At 36.3% G+C, this 27162-nt stretch overlaps 1 protein-coding gene across 1 annotated transcript in view; it reads left to right on the top strand.

Moving 5' to 3' along the window:
• Nucleotides 1–20283, top strand: part of AGFG1 (ArfGAP with FG repeats 1) — a gene marked incomplete at its 5' end in the record, with an annotated part of 87036 nt that extends 66753 nt beyond the window's left edge. The window contains 10 exon segments of the mRNA XM_043993339.1: nucleotides 2697–2816; nucleotides 3525–3596; nucleotides 7392–7601; nucleotides 10083–10263; nucleotides 12310–12389; nucleotides 12812–12904; nucleotides 15966–16013; nucleotides 17492–17650; nucleotides 19077–19168; nucleotides 19597–20283. Coding sequence (XP_043849274.1) covers nucleotides 2697–2816; nucleotides 3525–3596; nucleotides 7392–7601; nucleotides 10083–10263; nucleotides 12310–12389; nucleotides 12812–12904; nucleotides 15966–16013; nucleotides 17492–17650; nucleotides 19077–19168; nucleotides 19597–19656 — 1115 coding nt within the window.
• Between the last annotated feature and the right edge of the window lie 6879 nt (nucleotides 20284–27162).

Here is a 27162-nt window from a genome sequence, read left to right as displayed (position 1 = left end):
CATCACAATAACCCCTTTAAGGCATGTTCTTCTGGAAGTACAGGCTGAGAAGTTAGTCATTGGCTAATCAGTGGTAGAGGTAGGAATCCAAACCAAGTATGAGCGTCTTTCTTTCAGCTGCTCCTACATTGGACATCAAGAAATAGCCAATTTAGAGCTGGAATGCATTGTAGAATCGTTTAGGCTAACCTTGTTATTAAGGCAGGCATCTGACTTAAAAATTCATTTTTGGAGCACCATTTGTTAATTGAAAACTGAAATGACATTCTTCTTATTCATTTTCATAAGAAACTAGGTTGTTATGGCCCTTACCAAATTAAACTAGGATATCAAAGATAAATGTTAGTTTTATTTGTCCTTCTTTTATCTCTCAGTTCAGGAAGAATCTTCTCCTATTATTTTTACCATGAATGTTCTCTTCTTAACTCTAGTTCAGCAAAAGTTCATTATGTATCTGTGATAGATAGGCAACACACTCTTGGAGGCAGTAGGGATAGTAAGACAACCGCTGGGACAGTTCCTCCCCTCAGGGAGCTTATGTTCTGTTGATGGATACAGCATGAATGTATGTCTTGCCATTGGACCTAGGTGGCTCTGGAGGAGAGAGGGGGGCTGGTGACCTTGGACATCCCTCCCTCACTTAAATCCAATTCACTGCAAGTCATGACATCACCTCCCCATGTCATGATCCTCTTCAAAAATGAAGAACAAATAAGAACAACAAAAATGACAACATAAAGAAGAGGAAGGAAAGAATGAGGAAGGGAAGAAGGTTGGGAGCATTTATTAAGCACTTATTTATGTGCCAAATACTGTGCTAAGGGCTGCAGATAAAAATAGAAAAATAAGATGGTCTCACCTCTCAAGGAGCTTAAAAACGTTCAGTTTCAGGGCCAGTAGAACAACCTGAACACAGATAAGTAAAAACAAAATAAGTTGAGGAGGGGAGAGAGCACTGACAGTTGGGAAGGATCAGAAAATGCTTTGTGTAGGAAGGGGCACTCAAAGAAAGGTATGGATTCTCAGAAATATCATCAAGAAGGGATTCTATCCTAGTGCAGGGCACAGTGTTCAAAGTCATAGAGGGGAAATTTGAATAGGGTTGAAGGTACAAGATATTGTAGTAAGTATTGAAGATAAAGAGAGAGGCAAAGACAATAGCTGACCTCCACAAGCTTATCTTCTATTGAGTGAGGCAATATGTAAATAACTTGTAAGATAAATGCAGAATACTTGGAGGGGAACCTGAGAGGAAGGCATTAGCAGCAAGGGGGTACCCAGCCTCCTTTATAAGACCACATTTGAACTGAGTCTAGAAGAAAGCTGGGAAACTCAGAAATGGAAGCAAGGAGACAGAACATTCCAGAATTTGGAGGTAGCCAGTGCAAAGGCTCAGATAGGTGGTGGTATGTCATATTTAAGGGATTGCAGGTAGGCCAGTGTTGCCAGATGGTAATGTGGTATGTGGAGATGAATCAAGTGAGAGACTGTTCAAAAATTGGCCAGTATTTATTTTATGCTATTGGATTTTTCAAGAATTGTAAGTTTTAACTTACAAATTGTATCTGATAATACTGTGGGGTATTCAATATGGTTATGTCCTTTCCCTCCTTGTAAAAGAGGCCATTTTATTTGCTTTTTGTAGTTTTATTTGTTGAAAGAGATTGATTACATCTCTAAGAAACAAATATCATATGCAGCTCATGAAAAATTATCAAGGACAAAGTCTTTTGACTCTCCCATTATAATTCCAAAGATGGAAAGGAAGGATCAGGATTCAGAAGGAAAAAAAAAAGCAGAAGTAGGTTTAAAAAATAATAATCTTGAGGCCAATATCTTCCCCATCACTATTTTTTTTCCAGATAAGCACATTTAAGCATGGGATTTCTTTTAGTATCCTCATCTTCTGTATCAGACAGGGCACCCACCCAACCCCACGACCACTTCTTGGTCTGCTCTCTTATGTACCTTCATTTTGAGGAAGATAGCTTAATTTGTTTTTCTGAATTTAAGTAGATAGATGTTTTAAAATTTTTACTGTCCTTAATTTTTAAATAGTGTTCATCTAATAATTGTTTGAAAGATGAATGGCAGTATTGTGATGATAATTTAAATAATTGAGATGACAACCACAGAACTGTGGCTATTTTGCCAGTATTTTGTTATTTTAATGGTGTTTTAATTAAATATGTATAAACCCTTGAAAAATTTTATTCTGTGACCCATGGAAAGGAAAGGGGGCCTCTTCATATTTTTAGATTTTATAAATGCAGTGATTACTTACAATGCTTGAATCCACTAAGTTGATTAATACTGTACCATTATTTTAAGACAGAGTATTTTATCTTCATGTTTGCTTTATCATTACATTTGACATTCTGTGTTTTATATAGTTTAACAAATCAATTTTACATAAAGGAGATATGTTTCCTATTGTTCACTGAGTGAAGAGGTTTAATAACAGGAAATTGCTAGAATTTCTTTGGACAAAATTTCATAAATTGGTTTCAGTGAAAAACTGAGCTGGATCTTTAAGAATTAGTTGATGCTGTGGTGTATAATTAATTTTGTAATGCAATGAAAATTGTGGTTCACACAAAGGTTTTCCCAAATATCATAAGTTCATTTGTCATCTGCTTCCTTTTGTTTTCTCTTTTTCATATTCATTAACATGTCTTGTTCCTTGCCATTTACAGCTCAGAATTCTGCAAATGCAGATTTTGCAAACTTTGATGCATTTGGACAGTCTAGTGGTTCGAGTAATTTTGGAGGTTTCCCCACAGCAAGTCACTCTCCTTTTCAGCCCCAACCTACAGGTAGAGCTATATAGCATTATGTTTAATTATTTGTTTTTGGTTTTGTTTTTTTTTTTAAATAAAAAAATCTCTAGATATAAATTTAAAAAAAATTAACTCTTAAGTTCATTTTACATAATTACCTTACTTAACACAATCCTGCCTTATGCAGCTCTGGGGAAACCTAAAATGAATAGTTTTTCTTGTTTTTTTCTTTTTTTTCTTTTTCTTTTCCTGGGCTTTTATAAACCATAATCCATAACATACTGTCTCCTTTTCTTCCTACACATTAAGGCTATTAAATTTTTACTCAGACCTATTGAAGCTTTCATGCAAAAGGGTTTTTTGTTGAATTTTGTTTTATTGTTTACTGACTTGGTTGATCTCATATCTCTGTAAGGGAAATTAGATACTTTCTTCTTTGGGGCACCATGAGAAAAAAATTTAGTTTTAATTAAGCCAGAAATGTTAGAAATCAGAAAAGATTTACATTGACTTCTTACTTTGCAAAAGACTTTTTGTGTAGGAACTGGCATTTAAATTCTTAATTCCTTTCTCAAATTCTTATTTTTAAAATTAATTTAACAATTGCCATTTGCCTAAGTCTTTGGTTTATTGGTTTCCTTTCAACTTTGTGTATTGTGTTAAAGCATTTTCTTTTAATTTTATTTTTTCCATTCTTCTTCCCCTCCTTTATAATTTCACTCCAAATTATTTCTGGCCATCCAGCATTTAGAATGCTTTCATCCAGCTGCAGTTATGGGGAATTTACTTCAGCTTTTCCTCTTCAAGCTGTCCACAGTAAGTCCTAACACCACGTAGGAAGTTTAGCTTGTGTTTTGTACTATATTTCTTTAATATTTCATTTATTTAGTTTTACTTCTCAATTCATTGCTCACTTCATCTTTTAAAAATTATATGTCACATTTAAAATTTTATTCAGCCCATTCCTATATTACTAAATTCATTTGGGGAACATGATAATGTATCTGCAGGAAAATAAGGCAAAGTTGCTATGAGAACAAAATAAAATGTATTTTGGTAGGATTTGTAAGGTTTTAAGGATTGTAAACCAGTCCTTTGAGATAGGTAGTTATGTAGTACAAACGTTTTTATAGCTAAAAGAGACATGTTCAGGAAGTAAATTTATTTGGAATCATGGATTTAGATCTGATAATTTGCTCAATGGCCAAGTCTGACCTCAGCTCATCTTACAGATGAGGAAATTGAGGCCCAGAGAGCTTTTAAGTGCCTTGCCCAAGGCCCCATAAAGAGTAGGTACCAGAGCTGGGATTGTAAAAAAGACTTAAATATGTCATAGTTGAGAGGAGCTAAACACCACACCCAAGGGAGTTAACAACTTATAATTTAAAGACGAAATGAAAACTTGAGAGGGGCCTTCTTATGTCAGCTAGTGTCCCCATTATTTTCTTTCCTAAGCAGACCCCAGGGAATTGACTTGCTGTGGTTTCCTTATTACCTTTCCCCATCCTTTCTACTTCAGTTTTGCTAGCAAGGAGAGCTTCCCCTGCACCCTTTTTTCCAGCAGCCTGCAAACAGTATAGAACCCTTCTTTTAGGCAATTTTCAATGTTTTTATTATGAAGCATTACAGAGAAACACAGGAATAAGACCTGTGATTGAATTGACACAGGGAATTCTTAGTGAAGATCTCCTACTAAAGCAGACAGGCACCTTCTGTGCAACTTAAAGTCTTGGGGAGTTGTCTGGAAATTGACGTTCTCAGCGGTCATACATCCATTAATGTAAGAGATGGACATGAAACCTCCAGGCTGGCTCTCTTTTTGTCTCTCAGCAAACAACATAGAGTGACTAAAGTAATTTTAAAAAGTCAAACGTTACCAAGTTATGTGTCTTGATTCTATGGGCCAAGACCCAGGGAACCAAGGTCTTATTCTTATTTCTCTTTTCCTCTTATGATTCCTTTCTTCCAGATGTTATCCTTGAAAGCAGTTGTCCAAGGTTTTCCTAGTTTTCCAGCCTTTTCTCTAGTTTTCTATTTGTCAGGTATCTTGGCCTTTTTAAAGTCAGTGTACAACAACTGTATCTATGGCCTGGTGCTTCAACAGGCATCTTTAGCTTCTTGCCTCTTTCCTCTAACTCCGGGCCCCCCCCCCCCCCTCATCCTCCTGTTCCCCCATCCCATTATACTCTTGTGGGCTTCACTCAATCTAGATTATTTGACCATAGACCTATGGAAGTTGTGTAATTGCTCTTGGCTCCCTATATAAGAAGAAGAAGAGACCTTTCCTGAATTGTTCTTCAAGATTTGTCTTCTTGAATTTTGGCCTTTCTCTACTTACCTTGACGATTGTTGCTTTTCTGGAAATTTCAATGGCTTTGGAAAGCGACGAATATTTTAACTTTCTGCCCTTTTCCCTTTTTACTCTATTTTTCTCCCTTTCCTCCCCACTCTTTTACTTCCCTTCTTTTTTCTCCTTCCTCTACCTTGCCCTTTCTCCCTCTTCTCCCCTTCTTTTCTCTTTTAAAAACTCCCTCATTCATTTTTCTCTTACTGCTTCTTACCATCTCCCTTCTCTCCCACTTTCTTCTCTTCCCTTCCCCCCTTCCTCTTCTTTCCATTAGATCCTGGAATATCTGTTCTGGTTGGCCTATTGAAACATTTGTTAGGTACATATGATGATTGCTTCTGCCCCTTTTTGGGTAAAGTTAGCTACTCAACTCTGTTGTTGGAGACTTGCATTTGGACTCCCTCTAAAGGTCATGAAGTCCTACAGCCATACGGTCCAAGCCACCATGATTTTCTCTAAGAATCCGTGTTGCTTATTTTCATAGCTTTGCTTCTGCTCTCTCCTCCCAACTTCCTGCCCCATCTACGTTGATAGATATCCGTTTAAATTGGTAAAGTTCCCAGTAATTCCTGTTCTTGGGATTCATTGGCTCATTCACTGGCCTTATCATGAAACTGGATTGTCTGTTTCTGATGTAGCTGCTTGCCCTACCCCCCTCCCTCTGTGCTATAATTAATAATCCTCACCTGACCTTTCCATAGATTTAGTCTTCTCTCTTTTCAAGAAAGAAAAATAACTAACATACAGCAGATAATATTAAAAATATCTCCAAACCACCCCCACTAAGGCACAATTGCATATAATTTGTTTTAAAATTTTTAATTTATTGATACATTTTAATACATTTTTTTTTCCTGAAAGGAAGAATACTTTCCTCCCTTTTTAGAAGTATAAGCTTGGTAATCCAGATATTTTGCTTTCTTGTTTTTAAGCTGATGGACTGGATATAGCTCCTGAATCAACTAAATTGCTTCAGAATGATTTGAAATCTAAGGATGAATGGAGTATATGAGACTTAGAAGTACATTGTCAAATGCCCAGACCTTTGACAGTCCAGTAAATTAGACCTTCATTTAAGGGTTTGATCTAGACTTCTATGGACGTATATAAAAATTGCTATTAATGCATGTGTATTTTTTTTTAAATGGGAAATGATGTCATTGGCAAGGGCAGTAGTTCTCAAACTTTTGGTTTCAGGACCATTTTATATTCTTAAAAATTATTGAGGATCTCTCAGAGAACTTTTATGTGGGCTATAGGTTTTGATGTTATATTAGAAATTAAAATGTCTTGATATTGTTATAACAAAAATTTTGACTTCTTCGATCCCTGACTTGTCTACGGTTACAGCTAGTATGTGACAGAATTTGAACCCAGACCTTCCTGACTGAGGCTAGCTGTCTTTGTACTGTGATATGTTGTTTTTTATGTGTGTGTGTGGGCACATCTATACATCTATAATGTGTGTGCGTGTGTGTGCGTGTATATAATATGCATGTGTATATATGTACACACATACTTGTGTGTGCTATATATATATATAAATTATAGTTATGTAAAACTACATACACACATACATATATACATATGTATCATAGACTAAAAGGATTTTTTTTTCCCCCCTGCAGCATGCCTCAGTCTTGGAGTGTGTTGTACACTAGCATAATTACATGAAATTCAACAGTAGTACCTTTACAAATGAAACCAGTCTAGGGACTCTGAACAATACATATGTGATAGTTTGTTTAATAGACTAAGTATTAGTTTAAGTTATGCCTACATGAAGTTCACAGAGAACTTTAATTTTCAAGTAGCATATTTTACCTCTTTTCTGAACCCTGAGTTTGAGAATTTATACATACATACATACATACATACATACATACATACATACATACATACATATATACATACATACATACACACACACATATATAAGAGAGAGAGAGAGAGAGAGAGAGAGAGAGAGAGAGAGAGAGAGAGAACACACAGTTGGTGAATAGTCTTCCATAAATAATGTAACTGCTGCTTAGGTAATATTAATTTTAGTAACTTTAGAGAAATGAAAAGTTAGGGTAGAAGTATATACCCTTCATTTTATGAAGAACCTGAATATTGAGGTATACAGACTATGTAAAATCATTCTTAAGATTGAAAATCATTTTAAAGATGTAGGTTTACATTCAGATAAACAATTATGTTGTCATATCTAAGAATATTCAGAAAAGACCAGATAAAATATAAGTATTTTTATTTCATTACAGGTGGAAGTGTGGGATCAGTAAATGCTAATTTTGCCCATTTTGATAACTTCCCCAAATCCTCCAGTGCTGATTTTGGAGCCTTCAATTCTTCCCAGAGCCATCAAACTGCAGCAGCCATCAATAAAGTTGTAACGAAAAAAGCTAATCTTCAGACAACTGACAAATATGCGGCACTTGCTAATTTAGACAATATCTTCAGTACTGGGCAAGGTACTAAACGTCAAGAAAGTTCCCAAGTCCACATGTGTTGTAAATGGAAATGTATTCATTAAATCTGGGGATTATACTTTTCTTGGTTTTGAAAAAGCAAAGTTTACCTTGCTAAAAATTTTGAGGTAATTTTGAAAATTTACCTGAGAAATTTCAAACAAAAGACACTTTAAAGTTTTGATAGCTTCTTAAGCCTTCTTTGGAAATTTAACACAGTTCATTTAGTACTATCAGTCATTTTTCTTGGCTGATTATATTTGAGTCATTCTCATAAAGTTAACTACATTGTGTAAGAGATTATCTTTACATGCATTTAAATAAATGAAGAAAAAACCACCAGACTCATAATTGGAGAGTCTTGAGACTTTAGCTAAACAGTGATAATGTTGATATTCTTTTAATTGTTTTCATGGCTTTGTACTATAGTAGCCATGAATAGAATTGAAGCAATTAAATGGATGCCATAGAGACAAGCTGTACTGAGTCTCTCGTACTAAATTGTAACTAAACAAACCGTGCTTTCAAATTCCCAAGTCATAGAGTAGCTCTGATCGTATTTAAGAAGTGGATGGCAGTACCATTTCTGATAGAAAACATTAGCAAAATCTACAGTAATAATCTAGTTTCTGCTTTTCAGCAACTTTTGATAGATGGCATTCTGAGACAAGTTTAACCGCTAAAATGTTAGTCTAAAGGGTAGTTTTTCACAATCTTAATATGTCTCTAAACCTGCTTAATTGGTATCTAAACTTATTTATGATATACTATCATTAACTAATAAAGCAATTTTTAAGCATCTTTCTAATCTTTAGTTTTAGTACATTTAAAGTTACGAATAAAATTGTACATGTATAACACCCATATCTGAATGTTTACCACCTCGGGGAGGGGAAGGAGGGATAGAATTTGGAATTCAAAACTTTAAATAAAAATGTTAAAAAAAAAAAAGATATGCTGCTTTGTGTGAATTTAGAATTAAAAAATATTTGTAGTATATGCTTTATATTATGAAAATTGAAAATTGACTAAAATTTCCATTATGTTCCTTTTAAAATCTTAATCTTATTTTTAAAGGAAACTTTTATATTTACATATAGAATTGTGAAGAAGGTATTTATCTAAAGATAAGACATTTTGTAGTACCTATTCTTTGCCCACATGACATTCTGGAAGCTACTTAAAACTGTATACAGTCACTTCCCCATGTACTGGAAATCTGTTATCTTCAAGTAATTTTCAAATTTATCCTTATTTAATATTGATCTTGAATAGGACAGCACAGCTGCTTTGTAACTACTTGAGAGCCCTTTGGTCAGACCTTTTCAAACAGATATCAATAGAACAAATAGCCTTAAATGTTATTAATCTTAGTCAAAATTTCTTGGCTGAAAAAAAGTTAATTTATCAGCTATTTGCTTGTAAACCTGAGATTTTAAAAGAAAATACTCCTGGGGATTAAGATATTCTATGAAATATTAAATCAAAAATGTCACCAACATGGTTTGTTTCTAAAGATTTAAATTGAGGAATCCTGTAGCATTGTTTCTTATGTAGATGTCATCCCAAGTAGAAGGTAGTTTCTGATGTAATAATTGTGTTTTGTGAACTACTTTTCTGATCAAACCTTAACATTCATAAAACATTTAAAAATTTTAAGTATATGATTTTATAAGATTTGCTGCATTATTACTCAGGACTTCAGTTAGTATCAGGGGCAAAATTCTTTTAATGGAAGTGTATCTTAAGCATCATAGATTGGGAACTGAAATGGGACATCTAGTCCAATGACCCCCTTGTTTTACAGATGAGGAAAATAAAGTCTAAAGACAGTGACTAGGTACTAAATAACAGAGTTGGAATTTGAACTCAAGCCTCCTGTTCCAAATGCAGTGTAGTCAATGGCGAAATACACAATTAACAGAACTTTGCTTTATACCTAATGTTTTAGGAATTCATCTACTCCATGAAGTGTTTTGTGTGTGTATGTAATACCACACATACACATATAGTATATACATATGTGTGTGTGTATGTATTATAAAGATAAAAGTTATATGATCTCAGTGAAAAAATCTTAGCCTTGGAGAGAATTTCTGAGGTGAATATTTAAATTTGTCAGTTAGTATGGTTTTCATAGAAATGCTTTTGCATTTCTTAGTTTTATTTGCATAATACCAATTTTTCCAAGCTGATGTATGTGTGCACTAACCTACCATTTTTTTAAAATAAATTTTCAGCCTAATTTTATCAATTACTAAGTTTATACTGTGTAATAGTAGTTTTGTGTTTTTGTGGCATTTATGTTTAACCAGTTCCCATTATTTTATTCATTCAACAATTTTCCCCCCAAGATCTCTGTACAAAGCCATAGTTTTTAAACAATGTTCATTTTATTGGTGCATGAAAGAAGTTTCTTTGCTATTACAAGTGCAGCTAACTTTTTAACTAAGATCTTTAAAAACAATTTTTTTTGAATTTTAGGTGGTGATCAAGGAAGTGGCTTCGGCACAGTAGTCAAAGCTCCAACAGGTGCTGCTGTTTCAACACCAAGTCAGTCAAGTATATCATCAGACAAGTATGCAGCTCTAGCAGAATTAGACAGTGTTTTCAGCTCAACAGCAACTTCTAGTAATGCATATACTTCTACCAGTAATGTTAGCAGGTACTTTTTCTTTTTCAGTTACATTGGATCTCTATATGTCAGAATCTTTTGCCTCATTGAAACTATGGGGTAAATGAGTGTGCCAAGCAATATAGTGTAGGAACAGAAGAGAAGAGAACCAGAATTATAGAGTTGGAAAGGATAGGGAACTAGGGAAGGGGTGGTTAGAGAGGCTGAAGGAGAGCAAGAAAGTATATCTGTGAAGTTTAGGGAGGAAAGTAACTCCAGTAGGAGGATTGTCAATTTTTCAAAAGCTGCAGAGATGCAAAGGAGTTATCAGACTGAAAATAGACCTCCAGATTCAGCAGTGACAAAGTCATTAGTGTCCTTTAAGAGAACAATTTGAATGGAGTAGTACTGGCAAAACCTAAATGCAAGATGTTGAGGAAGAGAAAAATACATATGGATAGTGAAGAAGTGGAAGCTTCTAGGTATGGGCAACTTTATCAGAAATGTTAAGAATGAAGTGTCAGAGGTAAGGGGGTTTTAGTAAATATAGATAGCCAGATGGGAAGGTGCTAATGACTAAGAAGAAATTGAAGACGCAGGGAAAAAGATGACTGCTGGAGTAAAGTGCTGGAGGAGACAGGAAGGAAAAAGATAAATAGAGGTATTGGTTTGAGCAAATAAGAGGGCAGAAAGAGGGAGGAAAGAGAGAATGATGTTGGTGACGAGGTTTGAGAAATGGAGGAGGTAAGCTTATTGGCCTTATTCTTTATAGTGAAGATAGGTAGACTGGATTATTTGATGTAAGTGTAGGATATGAAGGTTAAAAGGAAGAGCAAAATGTTCAAATTAGTCATTGTTGGGAATGAAGTAAAAGGTTTACAAAGATTAACAATGATCAGACAATAATAAAAATCCACCCAACTTAATATACCATGAATTTGTAGTGGTTGAAATCAGCTCAGTTTTGAAGCTTTTTCCAGCCAATTCTTAACATGCTGAAACAGGAAGAAACCATATCAAAGGGATGGGAATTTGAAGACTAGTGTTGGCAGAGGGTTGGTCAGGAGCAAAAGATTTTCAAGTCGTTACTAGTGAGTCAATTAAGTGGCAGACGTGTGTGAGATTGATTATGTGAAAAGGCAGATAGATCCAGAGGGAGGCCAGTGACTGGAAAAATACGAATGAGTCATGGGACTAAAGGTGTTTGAAGAACAGAGTTAGTGTGAGGTTAAATGAGAGAATAGGAAAAGGTAAAACGATCAGATGTGATTGAAGAATGAATTTCAGATTCTAAATCTGGGAGGCAGCACCATCTTCCAGCAGTCCTCCAGTGTGGTACAGAGAGGAAGGAGTTGTTGGTGTTGAAGCTATCAGCTTATTCATTGATATGCTCATATATTTACTATTGACTTTGGTGAATAAGCACTTCTGATAGTAGGTAGTAAGTTATACTTAACAGCACAAGTTCTGATATTTTAGCAACAAGAATCTTAAAATTTGAGAAATATAAGGAAATAGAGGACTGAGGCAAGACCAGAATTACAATTTTCCCATTCAGTATGTCCAACATTAAGTACTTACTATGTACAAAGCACTATTAGGCACTGGAATGCAAGAAAAGTCATATTTTTTGAGCTGAGTATGAAGATAGGACACAGATAAATAAATACAAGGTAATTTAAGGGAGAAAGGGAGATACAATACCTGAGGATTAGATACTGTATTCAACTTTAGGCTTTTCTGTAAGTATTTTTATTTTTATTTTTTCAGTTATTATCCTAAATTGTCCTTTTTTAAAATTCCCATGAGTTCCTGCATTGAGAGAGAAGTGAAAGTAAAATCAGTTCACTTGGCTTCTCTCTTTTTTTTTTATAAAAAGACTAAGGTGGGAGGAGAGTTCAGATCAATGACTAAGTTCTAGGATTATTTATAGATTTTTTTTCTTCTATTAACATAAGCTATGTTAAGCATAAGAGAATTGGCTACCTTGAATATTACCCTCTCTCGTATTTTATGCCTTCATAATTAAAGCCTTATAGATTTTTTATTTTTATTTTTAATTGAGCAACTTTGACTTCTTTAAATAATTGTTTTCAGCAATGTTTTTGGAACAGTACCAGTGGGTGCTGCTACACAGACACAACCTGCGTCTTCAAGTGTGCCTGCTCCATTTGGAGGTAACAGAAAGTACTTATTACGTTCATATTTCTTGTACATTTTCCAGTTTCTGACATACTGCACGATCAGTATGTCAAAGAATGTATTAAAACATGAATGTAGGGCAGCTAGGTGGCACAGTGGATAAAGCACCAGCCCTGGATTCAGGAGGACCTGAGTTCACATCCAGCCTCAGACACTTGACACTTACTAGCTGTGTGACCCTGGGCAAGTCACTTAACCCTCATTGCTTCACCACCCCCCCCCCCCCAATAAACAAACAAAACCAACAAAACCCATGAATGTAATCAAACATGTTTATATAATCAGTCAGAAATTGTATATTCTTCTGTGAACAAGACTAAATTACACAATAAGTATATAGAATACTCCATTCAGAAAAAAATAATGATTCTACTGGGTATCATAATTTTCTTCTCAGCTCCACCTTCCACAAATCCATTTGTTGCTGCTCCGGGTCCTTCTGTGGCATCATCAACAAACCCATTCCAGACCAACCCCAGAGGAGCAACAGGTAAGAAAACACGTTAACCTTGTTTATTTGTCGGTAATCTTTGGGGAGGTGTCGATGGCTGGTGTTTATATAGCATTGTAAGATCTGCAGAGCACTCACAAAGCTCATTGCTGGGTGGGGTGCAGCTGTGATGGTTATGTCCCCATTTTACAGATGAGGGAGCAGAGGTAGACAGAGGTTATGTACTTATCCAGATTATACAGTAAGTGTTTGAGGTGAGATTTGAACTCAGGTCTTCCTGCCTTTGGGCCCAGTACTCTATCCTCTGCACCACCTCTCTCTCCACAGGCACTAACCAAAAGGTGCCTTTTAAAAGAGCTACCAAGCAAGGAACCTGTGAGGTCAGTGCACATGGTAAGTGAACATGGAAGTAGCAGATTTGCCTATGATGGGAAACTGAGACAAGAATCAATTTAAGTCTTCCAAATTACCTTTCGGAATAAATGTAAACTTTTATCATGGACTTTATTAGGGTACCCATAAAATTATTGCCTTAATTCTTTTTAACAGAGTTGCATAATACAGATCACTTTTAAGATTTGTTCATGTCTTCTGTCTTAAGGAAGTCTTGAGACTATTTGGCTGAGAAATGTTAGTGTTAGTACACTTTTTGTCTAAAAAAAATCCTACTCATTTTTTACCTCTTGAACCTTTTTTGGTTTGGACCACAGCCTCATCTGTGGTACTTCCTTGGTTTGTGTCTTACTCATCTGTTCACTAAAGCCATTGCAGCACCTTAAGGATACCTTTGAGGGTCATATGGGGTGGATAGTTTCTGCTCTCACCTCTTTATCTTGTTTTTGTGTTTCTGTGTCATAACAACCTTATTGCTAGTGTTGAAATGGCAATCAAATGAGGTCATAATGTTAAACTTTGTTTTTTGTTTTTTTGGGGGGGGGGCAATGGGGGGGTTAAGTGACTTGTCCAAGGTCACACAGCTAGTAAGTGTCAAGTGTCTGAGGCCGGATTTGAACTCAGGAACTCCTGACTCCAGGGCCGGTGCTTTATCCACTGCGCCACCTAGCCACCCCAATGTTAAACTTTAATGAATAGATTTCAAAAAAAAATTTTTTTTTTATCAAATCGACCCCTCTTTACTAGCAAATCAGTTTGTACTTGACAAGATTTAATTTAGTATGAATATTGAGTGATGAATGTTGATATTGGCAGAAATTTGGATTTTGTATGTAGTGGGTTTTTCCCTTCAAAATTTCTTTGGTGAGTTGTTTTGTAATTTTACTGGTATAAAATGTCAGCAGAATAATAAAATACTATATTTTACTTCAGTTAGCCCTAGCCAGCTGATCATTATTAATATCAATGTCTTAATAATAATGATGATGATAGTAACATTTATATAATGCTTTAAGTTTCATAAATTATTTTCCTCAGACAACTTCTGTGAGGTCACTAATAGAGATATTATCATCTGTTTTATATGTGAGTAGACTAGGACTTAAGAGACATAAGGATCATAGTAATGTCAGATCTACAGCATAAACCTGGTTTTCTGCATCTTACCACTACATTCCATTACTTTTTCAACTATATCCTTTCTAGATTTGACTATCAACATGTCCAGATACCATTTTCTTAATTAAGGTTCATCTTTTGCTTTCAATTAATTTAGTGAAACTTAATATACTAAGGTAGTGACATGTGTATGCAGTACACATAGACACACATATATTGTCAGTAAACATTTATTAAGTGCCAGCTATGTGCCAGGTACTGTTCTAAGCTGGGGATACCAAAAGAAAAAGAGGAAGACAGTCCCTGCCCTCAAGGAGTTTACAATCTGCTGTGGCAAGACAACACATGAAAGGCAGCTGAAAAGCAAAGGGGAAGGGAGGAGAAGGTAGGGACAGGGTGGAGATGTCGGTCAGAGAAGTCCCAGAGTAGGGCAGCCAGAGGAGCGATGGAGAGGTGTCTGAGCTGACTTCTTAAGTGAAAAGTTGATGTTCATGGCTGCCCTCCAGTCAGAGAGGCAGAGGGTGGTGGTGATGAGGTGGGTATCCCAAGCACAAGCTTCCTGATACAGCCAGAGGAGGGAATTTAATTTTTTATTCACACACACACACACACACACACACACACACACACACACACACACACACACCATACATATACATCTATGTGCATGTGTATGTCTGTAGATTTGGCTGTTAAATTGGGGAGGAAGACGAATGGTCAAGGTTTAAAAAGTTCTGCTGCCTGCTTTAAGAAAGTGTAAGAAGTCCTAAAATGGTTAAAGTAACGATTTCACTTATTCAGATAGTAACCCTTAGTGCTATGGAATGTTTCGTAGGAGCATTAGTTAAATGAGGTGATAACTGCATAGAACTATAAAGCTACAGGCATAAATCAGTACTTGAGGAGGCATATGGCCTGCAGATTATTTTAACCTCTGCGTCTTAGACTCACTGTTAATTTTCTTCATGGAATCCGTGTTGTGGACTTCCCTGTTAGGACATTTTTTCCATCTCTGTTAACGTAGCTCACGTGATCATTTTGAGTTAAAGTACTAAGTTAACATTTCAAATGTAATATACATAAAGAACGTGTAAAGAACGGGATTTTTTAGGGGACACAGAGTTTGGGTGGGACTTTTTTGGGAATATTAGACATTGATGCATTTTAGATCAATCTTGGGACAGCTATTTTGTGTAATAATGGATTTCCCCCAAGGTCCACAATTGGATGCTAGGGATAAATAGGCCTATGGTAACACTAGACTCTTAGGAGTTTTCTTATTAGAAGGGTATTTATTACATTGAATCAACTACTTGTTGAAACTGCCAGTACATTCTGAGGTTTGGGTTTATCACTGAAAAATCAAATTGACTTTCTGAATTATTTCCTTACCTTGCTTTTATTTACTGTCTCGTTAGCGTAAATACAATTTTCCTGAGTGACAATGAAGTGCTTTCGCTTTCTAAACAGGCATCGATTAATACTTAGCCCTTTTTTATAAAATCGAATCAATGCTATCTGATAAATGGCTGTCCGTACATCAATCTAAATGTTTGCCACTGTCTGGTCTCTTTATGGCTCTCCAAAGGCCTGTCAGGAACAGTGCACTCTCACGTGTTTCCTCATGCTCATTTTGGTAGGTGGCCCCAGCTGATAACTTAGGCTTCATGTGGCTCAATGTTTCCCTGCTTGTTAAAGCTTCTTGCTGGTTTCTAGTTCTCTGCATGTGGAAATTTGAGTAGGTTTATTCCATGTTTTAAATGGAGTGGGCATGGATGTTTAGCATAGGTTCAAATGATGACTTATAATTACTTCAATATTTGAAAAAATATTGTTCAAAGCATTATTGCTTACTTCCATGTCACATTAGTTTGTACCTGTAGCTTCTTTAGTATCTTCTTTGACGTTTCTGTTCTAGTAGCTTGAGTGACACCTTTTGGATGTAGCAAACCATTGCACCATATTATCCCAGTGAATATCATCTGTGTATGTCTTGACTTTTGCTTTGCAGTGCTTTCTCAAGAAGTATTTGTCAGAGTTATGTCAATGAATCATTTGTTAGAAAGCCCTCTTTTATCCCATGCCTTTTCCTTTTAAATTCAGATGCTTCTAAAATGATTTCATCCCACTCACTCCCTTTTTGGTAATTCATAAAGGAACATGATGGGGAAAATGGGTATATTTATGTCAAATTCTAAAAGAAGAAATTAGGGTTAATTTTACATGTATATATGGATGGTATGAGGATTAATTTTGGCAAAATCTACAAAATGCTTTCAGGTGCTCTGAGAAATACAGCATATATTATATAGTTATCATTACTATGCTTTAAATGAATGGTCCAGTTGATAAAGTCTTAGTAAAAAAGAAATTGACTTTTTATTAGTACAGTTTCAGGAGAATTCATTGTGTGAATACTGTTTCCTGGATTTAGAGGGTTATCATTAATTTTTATAATTCCACTAAAGTATTTTTTTCCAATACACATGGAATAGGAAGGTTCTCCCTGGATTGTTCAACAAACATAAAGCATATACATTTTTTTCTGTTATTTCATTCATTAGCTTAGCAATGCTTTTTCTTTATACTAGCAAACATGAGTTGCATGTTGTTGTTTTAAGATGTGTTTTGGCTTCAGCTTTATGGAGTTTGTCAGAATATAAATATATGCATATATTTTAAGTTTTGAGAATATACTTTTTAAAAGGTTATTTATAGAGACTACTCTGTTAATTGTATCCAGGAAAATGTGTTTTGGGGGAATGAAAGGATATAGGTGGTAAAGAGCTGATATGTCCAAACTCATTTTTTAAAAATGTCATATTTTTTATGTAGATTCTATCCTTTTTTAAAAAAAATTAATAAAGTATTTTTTTCCCGTTACATGTAAAGATAGTTCTCAACTTTTGTTTATACAAGCTTTCCAATTTCAGATTTTTCTCCCTCCCTCCCCCCTCCCCTAGACAGCCGTAGATTCTATCCTAATACAGTTATGGTTAGTCACATTTTTTTCTATGATGCTCACTGTTTAGCCTCCGTAGGATTGAGAACACTTTTTTTTTTCAGCATAGTATTTCTATGGATGTCTAATGGCAGTTATTTTCCTTCTACAAGCGGCAACATTTGGGACAGCATCAATGAGCATGCCTACAGGGTTTGGAACGCCTGCCTCCTACAGTCTTCCGACTAGCTTTAGTGGTAGTTTCCAGCAGCCTGCTTTCCCAGCCCAAGCAGCTTTTCCTCAACAAACAGCTTTTTCTCAGCAGCCCAATGGTAAGATATGGCTTGTGGGTGGGTAGTTATCACACTAAGCTAGGCATTGTTTTAAAGAATCACTTTGAGAGAGAAAAGGAGCATGCGTGTCTGTGTGTCTGTCTATGCATGTATATGCTTAGACACATTTTTTACTTTAAGAATTTGTGACTTCATTTTATGAGTGCTTTTTGGTACTGGGTAATCAGCAGGCATTTATTAAGTGTATATCTACCATGTGCCAGGCAATTTGCTAGAAGCTGGGGATGCAAAGACAATGAATTAAATAATCTGTACCGTCAAGGAACTTCCATCCTATTAGGAGAGACCTCCTCCCCTCCCCCCACACATGTGTATATCCAGAATAAATACCCAAAAAAGGGGGGCAGGGAGAGAAGGAAATCCATTTATAAATACCCACCATGGGGGTAGGGAGGGGTTGGGAATTAGAGAGGGCATCATGTAAAATTAATGCTTGAGTCGTTCTTGAAAGGAGAGAGATTCTGTGAAGCAAAAGTGAGATGGGAGTACACTCTAGGCCTAGGGGATAGTCAGTGCAGAGGCCACAAATACAGGCGATATGTAAAGAAAGAAGTAAGAAGTTCAGTTTGTCTGGATCATACTATAAGGGAAAAGGGAAGTAATATGTGATCAAATCACAATGATGGGTTGAATTCGGGTTGTGAAGGACTTTAAAAGCCAAAATAGTTTCTATTTTATCTTAAGAGTGAAAAGAGAATTTATTGAGTAGAGGAGGGATATTATATGTTCAGTTATTCACTTGAAGAAAATTGTCATCTTTGTCTTATCTTCTGCAAATTGAAATTGTAATCATCCAGTACTGTTATGCTTCTACAGAAAACATAATTTGACAGGATAATGAATTAGAATTTTTCCTGACAATTTTGAAGTAAATTGTAAGATATTTTGTTAGAATGTAAACTTCTGGGGCAGCTAGGTGGTGCAGTGGATAGAGCTCTGGCCCTGGATTCAGGAGGACCTGAGTTCAAATCTGGCCTCAGACACTTGACACTTACTAGCTGTGTGACCCTGGGCAAGTCACTTAACCCCAGTTGCCTCACACAAAAAAATTAAATAAAAAAAAAATTAGAATGTAAACTTCTAGTGGGCCGAGACTATCTTACTTTTGTACTTGGATACCTACTGCCTGACACCTAATAAATACTTGTTATTTGACAGAATTTTCTGAATGTTAGTTATCTAAGGTATTTTGGTACATGAGCCTAGCTGGGAGAATAGTTTGAGAGCTATTTGTTTTTAAGAAATTCTAGAGGAAATTTTATTTCTGAAATTTGATAGAGGGCAGTCTCAACATGGTTCACAAAACTCTTTAGCATTACTATTGTACTCTATATTACTAAAGATGGAATTTCTAACAAGTTGATTATGAGATTTCACTGTAACTGATGGGTCTGTGTTTAACAAGGAGCGGGCTTCGCAGCATTTGGACAGAGTAAGCCGGTGGGGACCCCCTTTGGTCAGGTGGCTGCTGCTGGAGTGTCTAGTAATCCTTTCATGGTGAGTGAGTGTAACTGTCTAACTTTCTGATTTTACACAATCAAATATATATTACCGTTTACAGATCTAACAAGAAACATGTAGCTGTTTTTGTTTCAAATTAGGAAAAGAAATATGACTCTAGATGCAGTTTAGTATTCTTGATGCCATGGCACTCATGAAGCTGTTCAAATTCAAACAGTATATCTATGTGTGATCCTCTTCTGAGGATTGTAATTTTCAGTTGGTGAGCCAGCAAACAAACATGCAGCCACCACCATGCTGCTTACAAAGTGAAGTTGTCCTGCTTCATTCTCTGCTGAAACAGTACAGGCTACGTTTTGTAGAAATAGGGCTTCCCTCTCCTATTCTAATGAAGCCAGCATTTTAGGACTTTAATTTGTAGCATGTGTTCTTTGTGTTGACGTTTGCCTTCTGTTCACTTTTAGGCTGGTGCACCAACAGGACAATTTCCTACAGGAAGTTCATCAACCAACCCTTTCTTATAGCCTTAGAGACATTTTACTGGAACGGACTTTTATTGTGGTCACTTAACATCTCTCCGCCTCTTGCACTGTTGTCTCGTTTCACTGATTTAGCTTTAAACACAAGAGAAGTCTTTAAAAAGCCTGCATTGTGTATTAAACACCAGGTAAAATGTGCAAAACAGAGGGCTCTGGCAACATCTTTTAATATGTGAATTGGCAGAAAAAGTAGCGGTATCATGTATAGTAAAATTGGCTAATAAGTTATTGCAGATACCACGTTCATTATGCTGCAGTACTGTACATATTTTTTTTTCTTAGAAATTAGCTATTTGTGCATATCAGTATTTGTAACTTTAACACATTGTTATGTGAGAAATGTTACTGGAGAAATAGATCAGCCACTTTAAGGTGCTGTCATATCTCTTGGAATGAATGAACTAAATCATTTTATCCATTGCTACTGGAAGTTATGAAGTCAAGATTGGAAGGTTTTGTTCATTCTTGAGTTTTTTTTTTCCTTTCCTAAAGAGCTCTTCTATTTATACATGCCTAAGTTCTTTAAAATGTAGAGGGATACCTGTCTGCATAATAAAAGCTGATCATGTTTTGCTACAGTTTGCAGGTGAAAAAAATAAATACTAGAAAATATTGCTATTGTTTCTGTGTTCTTGCTGCAATGCCTTTACCAAAGTGGCCTTAAATATGAATAGGTAAATGGGAACATCTTGAATCAAATTTTTAAAAGATTTCTCGTGGCTAACCTTTATGATAAAAATTTATAAAGATTATGGGAAGGCCATGTGAAAAAATTATTTAAAAAAAAACTATTACAGTAGTTATATTCAGGAATGTCAGTGGTAAAGCATTTATATGCAGCTGGTCAAAATCACCTTAATTCTGGTTTCTTGACAGTTTATGTGTTAGCAATTTGTTTTAAAAATTGCATGTATATGTAGTTATCCAAGCCTTATTAGTATTTAATCATGAAACATAAGAAGGAAGCACAGGGCCTATTTCAGTATTTTTTTTTCTTTTTAAAAGAATTATCTTTGAATGTATTGGAAATATACATTATCTGTTTGACCTGATTACACTCTCATTTGAGCAAATTAGATTAGTGTTGTGAGAAGGAAATCTTTTTATGTTCAATGTCTGGAGCAAGAAAAACAGAATGTTCAGCAGCTGACCAGTGTGCAAAATACCTTGTTAAATGAAAGCCAATGATGTTAATGTTTAGTGGGTGCTTAAAATTAACATTCAAATGAATACATGTTAGATAATATAAAGTAATGCCTCACTCATCTGTAAGTCATTTATTGGGCCATTTCAGTTCTCCTGTACATAGCAGAGAGCCTTGGAATAAACAAATATACCTCTTAGCACTGCTATAGTTATCACCATGTCTATGTATGAAATAACTTCTAGAAGGAGAACTCAGGTCAGTAGAAGGAACATATACTCCAACACACAGCAGTTGTGTGTCGTTTTCTGACTTCCTAATCCACAACAGATTAGAAGGTGCAGACTTGAGTATATGTAGAGCAGGGCTTCTTAATCTTTTTTATATCAGGAACCCGTTGCCAGTTTGGTAAAGCCTAAGTCCTCCTTAGAATAACATTTTAAATGTGTTACATAAAATACATAGTTACAAAAGAAGCCAATTAAATGGAAATACAGTTTTCAAAAAGATTTTTAAAAATTCAGGGTCACAGATTTTAAGTTAAGGATGCCTGATATAGGGAAAGGTTTACTAGTTGCATAGGCACACTGACAGCAGTCAGTTACGGACATGATGAAGTTGGAGAAAGAAGCCTGAACACTATAGAGAAGAACTAAGAAAGTATGGCACGTCGGGGCCCTCTTTCCCCCTAGGGACATCACTGCCCATAAGAATGGTTATCCTGAGTTATCAAGGCATTCAATCATGTTCAGTGAAGTATTGAACATCAGGGAAATGTAGAATACATTTTAGAATTATTTCTCCAAAATGATTTTAAAATTTAAATTTGTCATTTAAAATGGGTAAATAGTCTTGAAAAATTACCACTAACTAAATGTAGCATTGTGGTAGCATTTTAAAATGCATATGTGATATTTTGGGAGCAGTTAAGCCAGTGTCTGCTTACCTTGATTGATGTCTGATTTATCATGACTATTTTACTATGCAAGCTGGCTTATACACAGGAACCTCTCTCTCCTAACTTCCCATTTAAAGCAATGTATTTTATCATGTTAGAATATTGAGCATACTGTGTGACATGCACCTCTGGTCTGTGTGTCACTTCATACATCAGATGAGTCTACATGTTGAAAGGACTACTTAAGCCCCTTTCCTATTTAAGGAAAAGGATCTAAGAAATGTCTTTGGTTTCTAAATTTTGTATATTGGATTACAAATAACCTAGCTTACCATCCCGAAGAAACAAAACTGTTACTAAAAGATTTTAAAAACTAAAATTTGTACTCAGCATGTCTTACAGGTTGTTTTTTTTTTTAATTCAATGGAATCTCTTGTGGACTATTTTAAAATATTAGCTACAAATCTTAGATCAATGATTATTTTTTAAAGAAGAGCTATTTTTGTGGCTTTGATCTTGTATAAAATTATATTTTACCATTATCCAAAATTACATTAACTTCCATTAGAAGTCAGTGCACAAAACAGCTTTTCTTTGTTGTAGTGAGAATGCTCAGGAGCATGGCAGGTGTTTGGAGAAAGTAAAGCTTTAAAAGAAATAGAAACTAACTTTTAAGAGTTTCAAGTTTCTTGTTTGGAATCACTCTCTCTATTTCTTCTCTCAGCCAGATTCCTATAGGGTTCTTTCCTATATCAGTATAAACTTCCTATTGTAGCAGTGGAAAGGTTTTTTGTTCTGCCTTCACTTCAGTAAAAAACAGAGACCAACTTTACATTTTTCTTTCTCTTTGAACAGTCGTTTATGTACTTGAAGTACATTATTATCTCAACCCCTTAGTTGTAACTAAGTTGATGTTATATAGTAAATGTTTCCCCTTCAAGGTTCCGTTATTTCATCAGTGTAGGTCCTCCCTTTACTGCTGGGTGTCATGTCCCCTTTCTTGCCTTAGTCCACAGTCTTCATAAGTTGCTATTGCTGAAACAGTCATCATGAAGGGAGGGGCCTGTATCCATCAGGGCTCTCCACAGTGAGCCTGGGTGACAGGCACACAATCCCTCACTGAGTCCTTAGTTGAAACCTTTTTTGCTCTGTGGGACTTGCCAGAGCATGAGCTCAGCTGGATCCAGGGTGAACATCATGTTACCCTAAAGCACTGGGGGAGGATTTCACTGGGGGCAGTTGTTTTTATTCCAAAAATGGAATAGAATAATTTGTTAAAGCCTCTATTGTTCATGTGTAGTTCCTTAGCACTGTAACTTTGATAGATGAGAAACATTTTAGGATTATGTACATTTATTAAAAGGGAAAGAGAAAATATATTCATAACACACAGCTGTTGAAAAAACCTGGCTAATAAAATTAAAAGTGTTTGTTTACTCTCTATGGAAAAAAGACTGTTTGTTGTGATATGTATTTTTCCATGACATTTTATGTTATTCATAGTGAAAAACAATTGTTGTTGGTTGTCATTTTGATCTAGCATGTTCATCATTTTTAGAAGCCATGTAATTTCAAACAAATTAATTCAGGACTAATGATATCTGAAGAGCTACATTTTTTTTTCTTTTGGAAAATAAAAAGACTTTTTTCAGTCTGTTGCCCTTGCTAGGCAGGCCTTGGTCCAAATTGTGGCATGTTGGCCACTGATCTGTGTCCCTCCAGCTACTTGTAAAAGCACATACTTCTAGACATTCATTTAGACTGAAAAGAAGACACGGAGCAGAGGAGGTAGAGGAGGTAGGGCGGGAAGGGTGTATGTAGATTGATATGAAGTGTTTCTGGGACACTTTGTGCCAAAAATTCATTTACTATTAATTGTAGCTTACTGCTGATTCCCTTTTGACTTTTAGGATCTCCAAAACATCCTAAATTCTGAAAATGTAGAACTAGATACTTTAACAGGCTGTGGAGACACATATGCTTGCACTCATTCACACAGAGACACACACACACACATACACACACACACACACACACACACATTCTCTTACTGGCAAAAAGCCTTCCTCATTTTCCCTATTCTGTTTTCACTTTTCGGATTCAGCTTCAAGGTTTACTCTTTAAAAATATGAATTTGTAAATGTGTAAAATTTTGCTAAGAGTGTATTGTCAGCTAACCATTTTGCAATGTTTTCCTATAACAAGGCACTGCTGTTTTAAGTTATGTGTCATCTAATGTAAATGGGAAACAACTTCAAATAAATTAATTTATTAATAATGTCTCTGCATAATATGGTAGAGTGGCTTACCTCTCTGCCTTTTATTTTCACCCTGCCTTGATGAGATATTTTAATTATAGTTTGACATTTGGGTTCTTCTCTTTTCTTCCCCCACCCCGCCACCCCCTCCCCCAAGAGGTATTGCTTTATCTGAAAAGGACTTCATACCTTTTAGGCTTATTACTTCACTCCTTTAGGAAGGTGGTGGAATGACTTGTTTTACAGAATTTGTTTCCTGTCTCAAAGTTCCCCTTTAGGATTGCAGCATCGTAGACTTAGAGTTGAATGAAACCCTAGAGGTCACCATTTCACACACAATGGCTCTGAGGCCTGGCGTAAGGTGACTTGCCTAATGATTAGTAAATGTCAAAACCTTAGTCTTCCCATCACACTGTGCTGATTTCCTTTGATCATCCCATGTTAGTTATGGGGCAGGTGGGAATCGCAACTTTGTTGTTATGTAATAAATTACTTAACGTCCTGTCAATTCATCTTTCACATAGTCCATTGTATTTTTGTCTCCCACTGCCTCAACTGTATTGCCTGGATCTGCCCTTTCTACTCCTGTTCTCCCTTCAGTCCTTCCATGACCCTGTCATAATTAGCCTCCCTAAGGTGTTGTCGTCGTCATCATCAACGTCTTTTTATGAGGAAATCTTGAAAATCTCCCTATTGCCTAAAAGGTAAATTCAAGGGCCATTATAATCTGTCAGATTCATCTTCCTGCCTCAATCTCCCTACAGGAACTGTCCCCTCTGGACAGGCTGGCTGTCTTACTCTTCTCCAGAACATCCTTTTCACTTACCTGCCTCCGTTCTTAATCATAGCACTTATATGATTCTTTAATATTTACAAAATGCTTTACAAATATTATCTAATTTTGTCTCACAACAGCCTTGGGAGGTAGGTACTATTATTTTCCCCATCTTGTGGCTTAGGAAACTGAGGCAGACAGCTTGAGCTACTTGCCCAGGGTCATATAGATCGCACGGCTGATAACAGGTAAGTAAATGTCCAAGGTTGGATTTGAACTCTGGTTCTTCTGGTTCACCTCCAGTACTCTTCCATTCCCTGTTTGCTTATGGAAATTTTCTCCAGACTCCAGGTCACGCCTCCACAAAGGGCTTTCCCTGACCACAGGAACAGGAAGTGATCTCTGCTTCCTCCTGGCTTTTCCAGCACTTGCCTTGTCATCCGTTATTTGGCCGTTGCCTCCTTGTTGGTATTATGTGAATGTGCCTTTCCAGCTAGATTGTAAATTTACATATAATAAGCCCCTTGAAAGTGGGGGTGGTTCTTTATTTGTCCTTGTCTTCTTTGTGCCCAGCACCAGGCACACAGTAAGCACTTAATAAAATACTTTTTCGAAAGGCGTTGAGAGAGGTAAATCTGGGTCTAATCAGAAGGAAGCGTTGTATCCACAAGGATGTGCTTAAGTTCAAAAGGGAACATCAACATTTAACCAAGATGCAAACAAGTGGCACCTTTGCAGTGATGTTTAAGCTGGGTCTTGTAGGATTTTAAAAGGCTGAGCAAGGAGAGTATGTATTCCAGGTGTTAGGAAGAAACCTAGAATTTTTGTTGAAATGGCAAGTGACCCAGCTTATCTGGACTTTGGATGTCTGAAGAAAGTGTGGGTAAAGGCTGCAAAGTGCACTAGAATGAGAGGGTGGGTGGCCTTGAATGCCCTCCAGGCAATTAGAACTTTATTTGGTAGATGTTGAAATACCCCTGCCTTCTTGGTTGTGCATTAATCACATTACACAGGGTAAAAGCAGCATCGAGGATAGAGGCAGAGTCATCTAGTCCAGCAGATGGACGGAAAGTCCCAAGGCCTCTGTTTCTATCCCAGTTCTGCTGTTATTACCACAAGGGTGCTGTTGGAGGAAATCACTTCACTTTCCTGCCCCTCAGTTTCCTTCTATGTAAAATGCCCTTCCAGTGACTTAAATGAGGGGAAGGAGAGACTGGGATGAAGAACCCAGTCAGGAAGATGTGAACAGTGAGGGAATGAGAGCCTGGGGCAAGAAACACGCAGTGGGTCCTGTTTTATATTTTTCATTCTTGCCATTGCTTTGCATGGGTTTGCACACAGCACACCTGTGATGTCAAACTCACAGAGAAACAAGGGTCACTAATCTGTAGATGAAGGTTCGTGTGGGCCACATATTGACCCAGTTTTAAAATGTAATGTTACAGTTTATTGTATTTCCCTATTACATTTTAATGTTTCACTTCAGCTGGCAGGATCTAAATGGGATACTTTCTTGCTCCATGAAATCCCCCCTGCCTTAGGCAAGTCAGCTAATTATAGGTTAATTATCTATCTAGTGATCTGTTTTAAGCCACAACGCAAAGATCTCTACCCTAAATCTGGGAATGGTTTCAAGGACACCCAGACTGTCATGGGCTTTTGGAGCAGAAATGAAGATTGCAGCTGCCTGTTGCTGTGTTTTGCTATTGTCCTAGAGCTTGGAATACTTACTCCCTAAGTATCTGAGGAATCCCCTTGAGAGCTTTTACAGTCTTTAGGGACACTCACTTAACCACCCTCAAAATTGTACATTTATGTGTGCCTCACGTCCATGAGGGTGTGTGACCTCTGTATGTGTTACCCTTTTGAATGAACTTCTTAGGAATTTATTCCTTTGGTCTGGAACAAAAAGCCTGTTTGTTGATTTGGTGCCAGCATTCTATTAACTGCTATTCTTTTTTGTGTGTATGTGTGTGGTTTTTTTGGCTGGGCAATGAGGGAGGGTTAAGTGACTTGCTCAGGGTCACACAGCTAGTGAGTGTCAACTGTCTGAGGCCAGATTTGAACTAAGGTCCTCCTGAATCCAGGGTCCGTGCTTTATCCACTCCCCAAACTGTGCTATTCTTAAGAGAACTGCTATCTAACAATTGATGTTTTCCCCCCAGTCTGATAAGATCATACGATTTATTTTCATAAGAGACCTTAGGAATCATTTAATTTAATTTAATTCAACTCATCATTTAGAGATTAAGAAGCCAAGAATCATAGAGGTTATGACTTACCAAAAATCACAGTAGGTCACATCACAGAATTTGGAGTTGGTAAGGATCTCATCAACCATTAGATGGCTAATCATAATCTGAAAAAGAATCCCCATTACAACATACTTATTAGAAAATCTACTTGAAGATACCTA

Source organism: Dromiciops gliroides, chromosome 3 (genome assembly GCF_019393635.1).
Source record: "Dromiciops gliroides isolate mDroGli1 chromosome 3, mDroGli1.pri, whole genome shotgun sequence".
Classification (NCBI taxonomy): domain Eukaryota; kingdom Metazoa; phylum Chordata; class Mammalia; order Microbiotheria; family Microbiotheriidae; genus Dromiciops; species Dromiciops gliroides.
The sequence above is the reverse complement of the archived record's forward strand: the minus strand, read 5'-3'. Positions and strand labels throughout refer to the sequence as shown.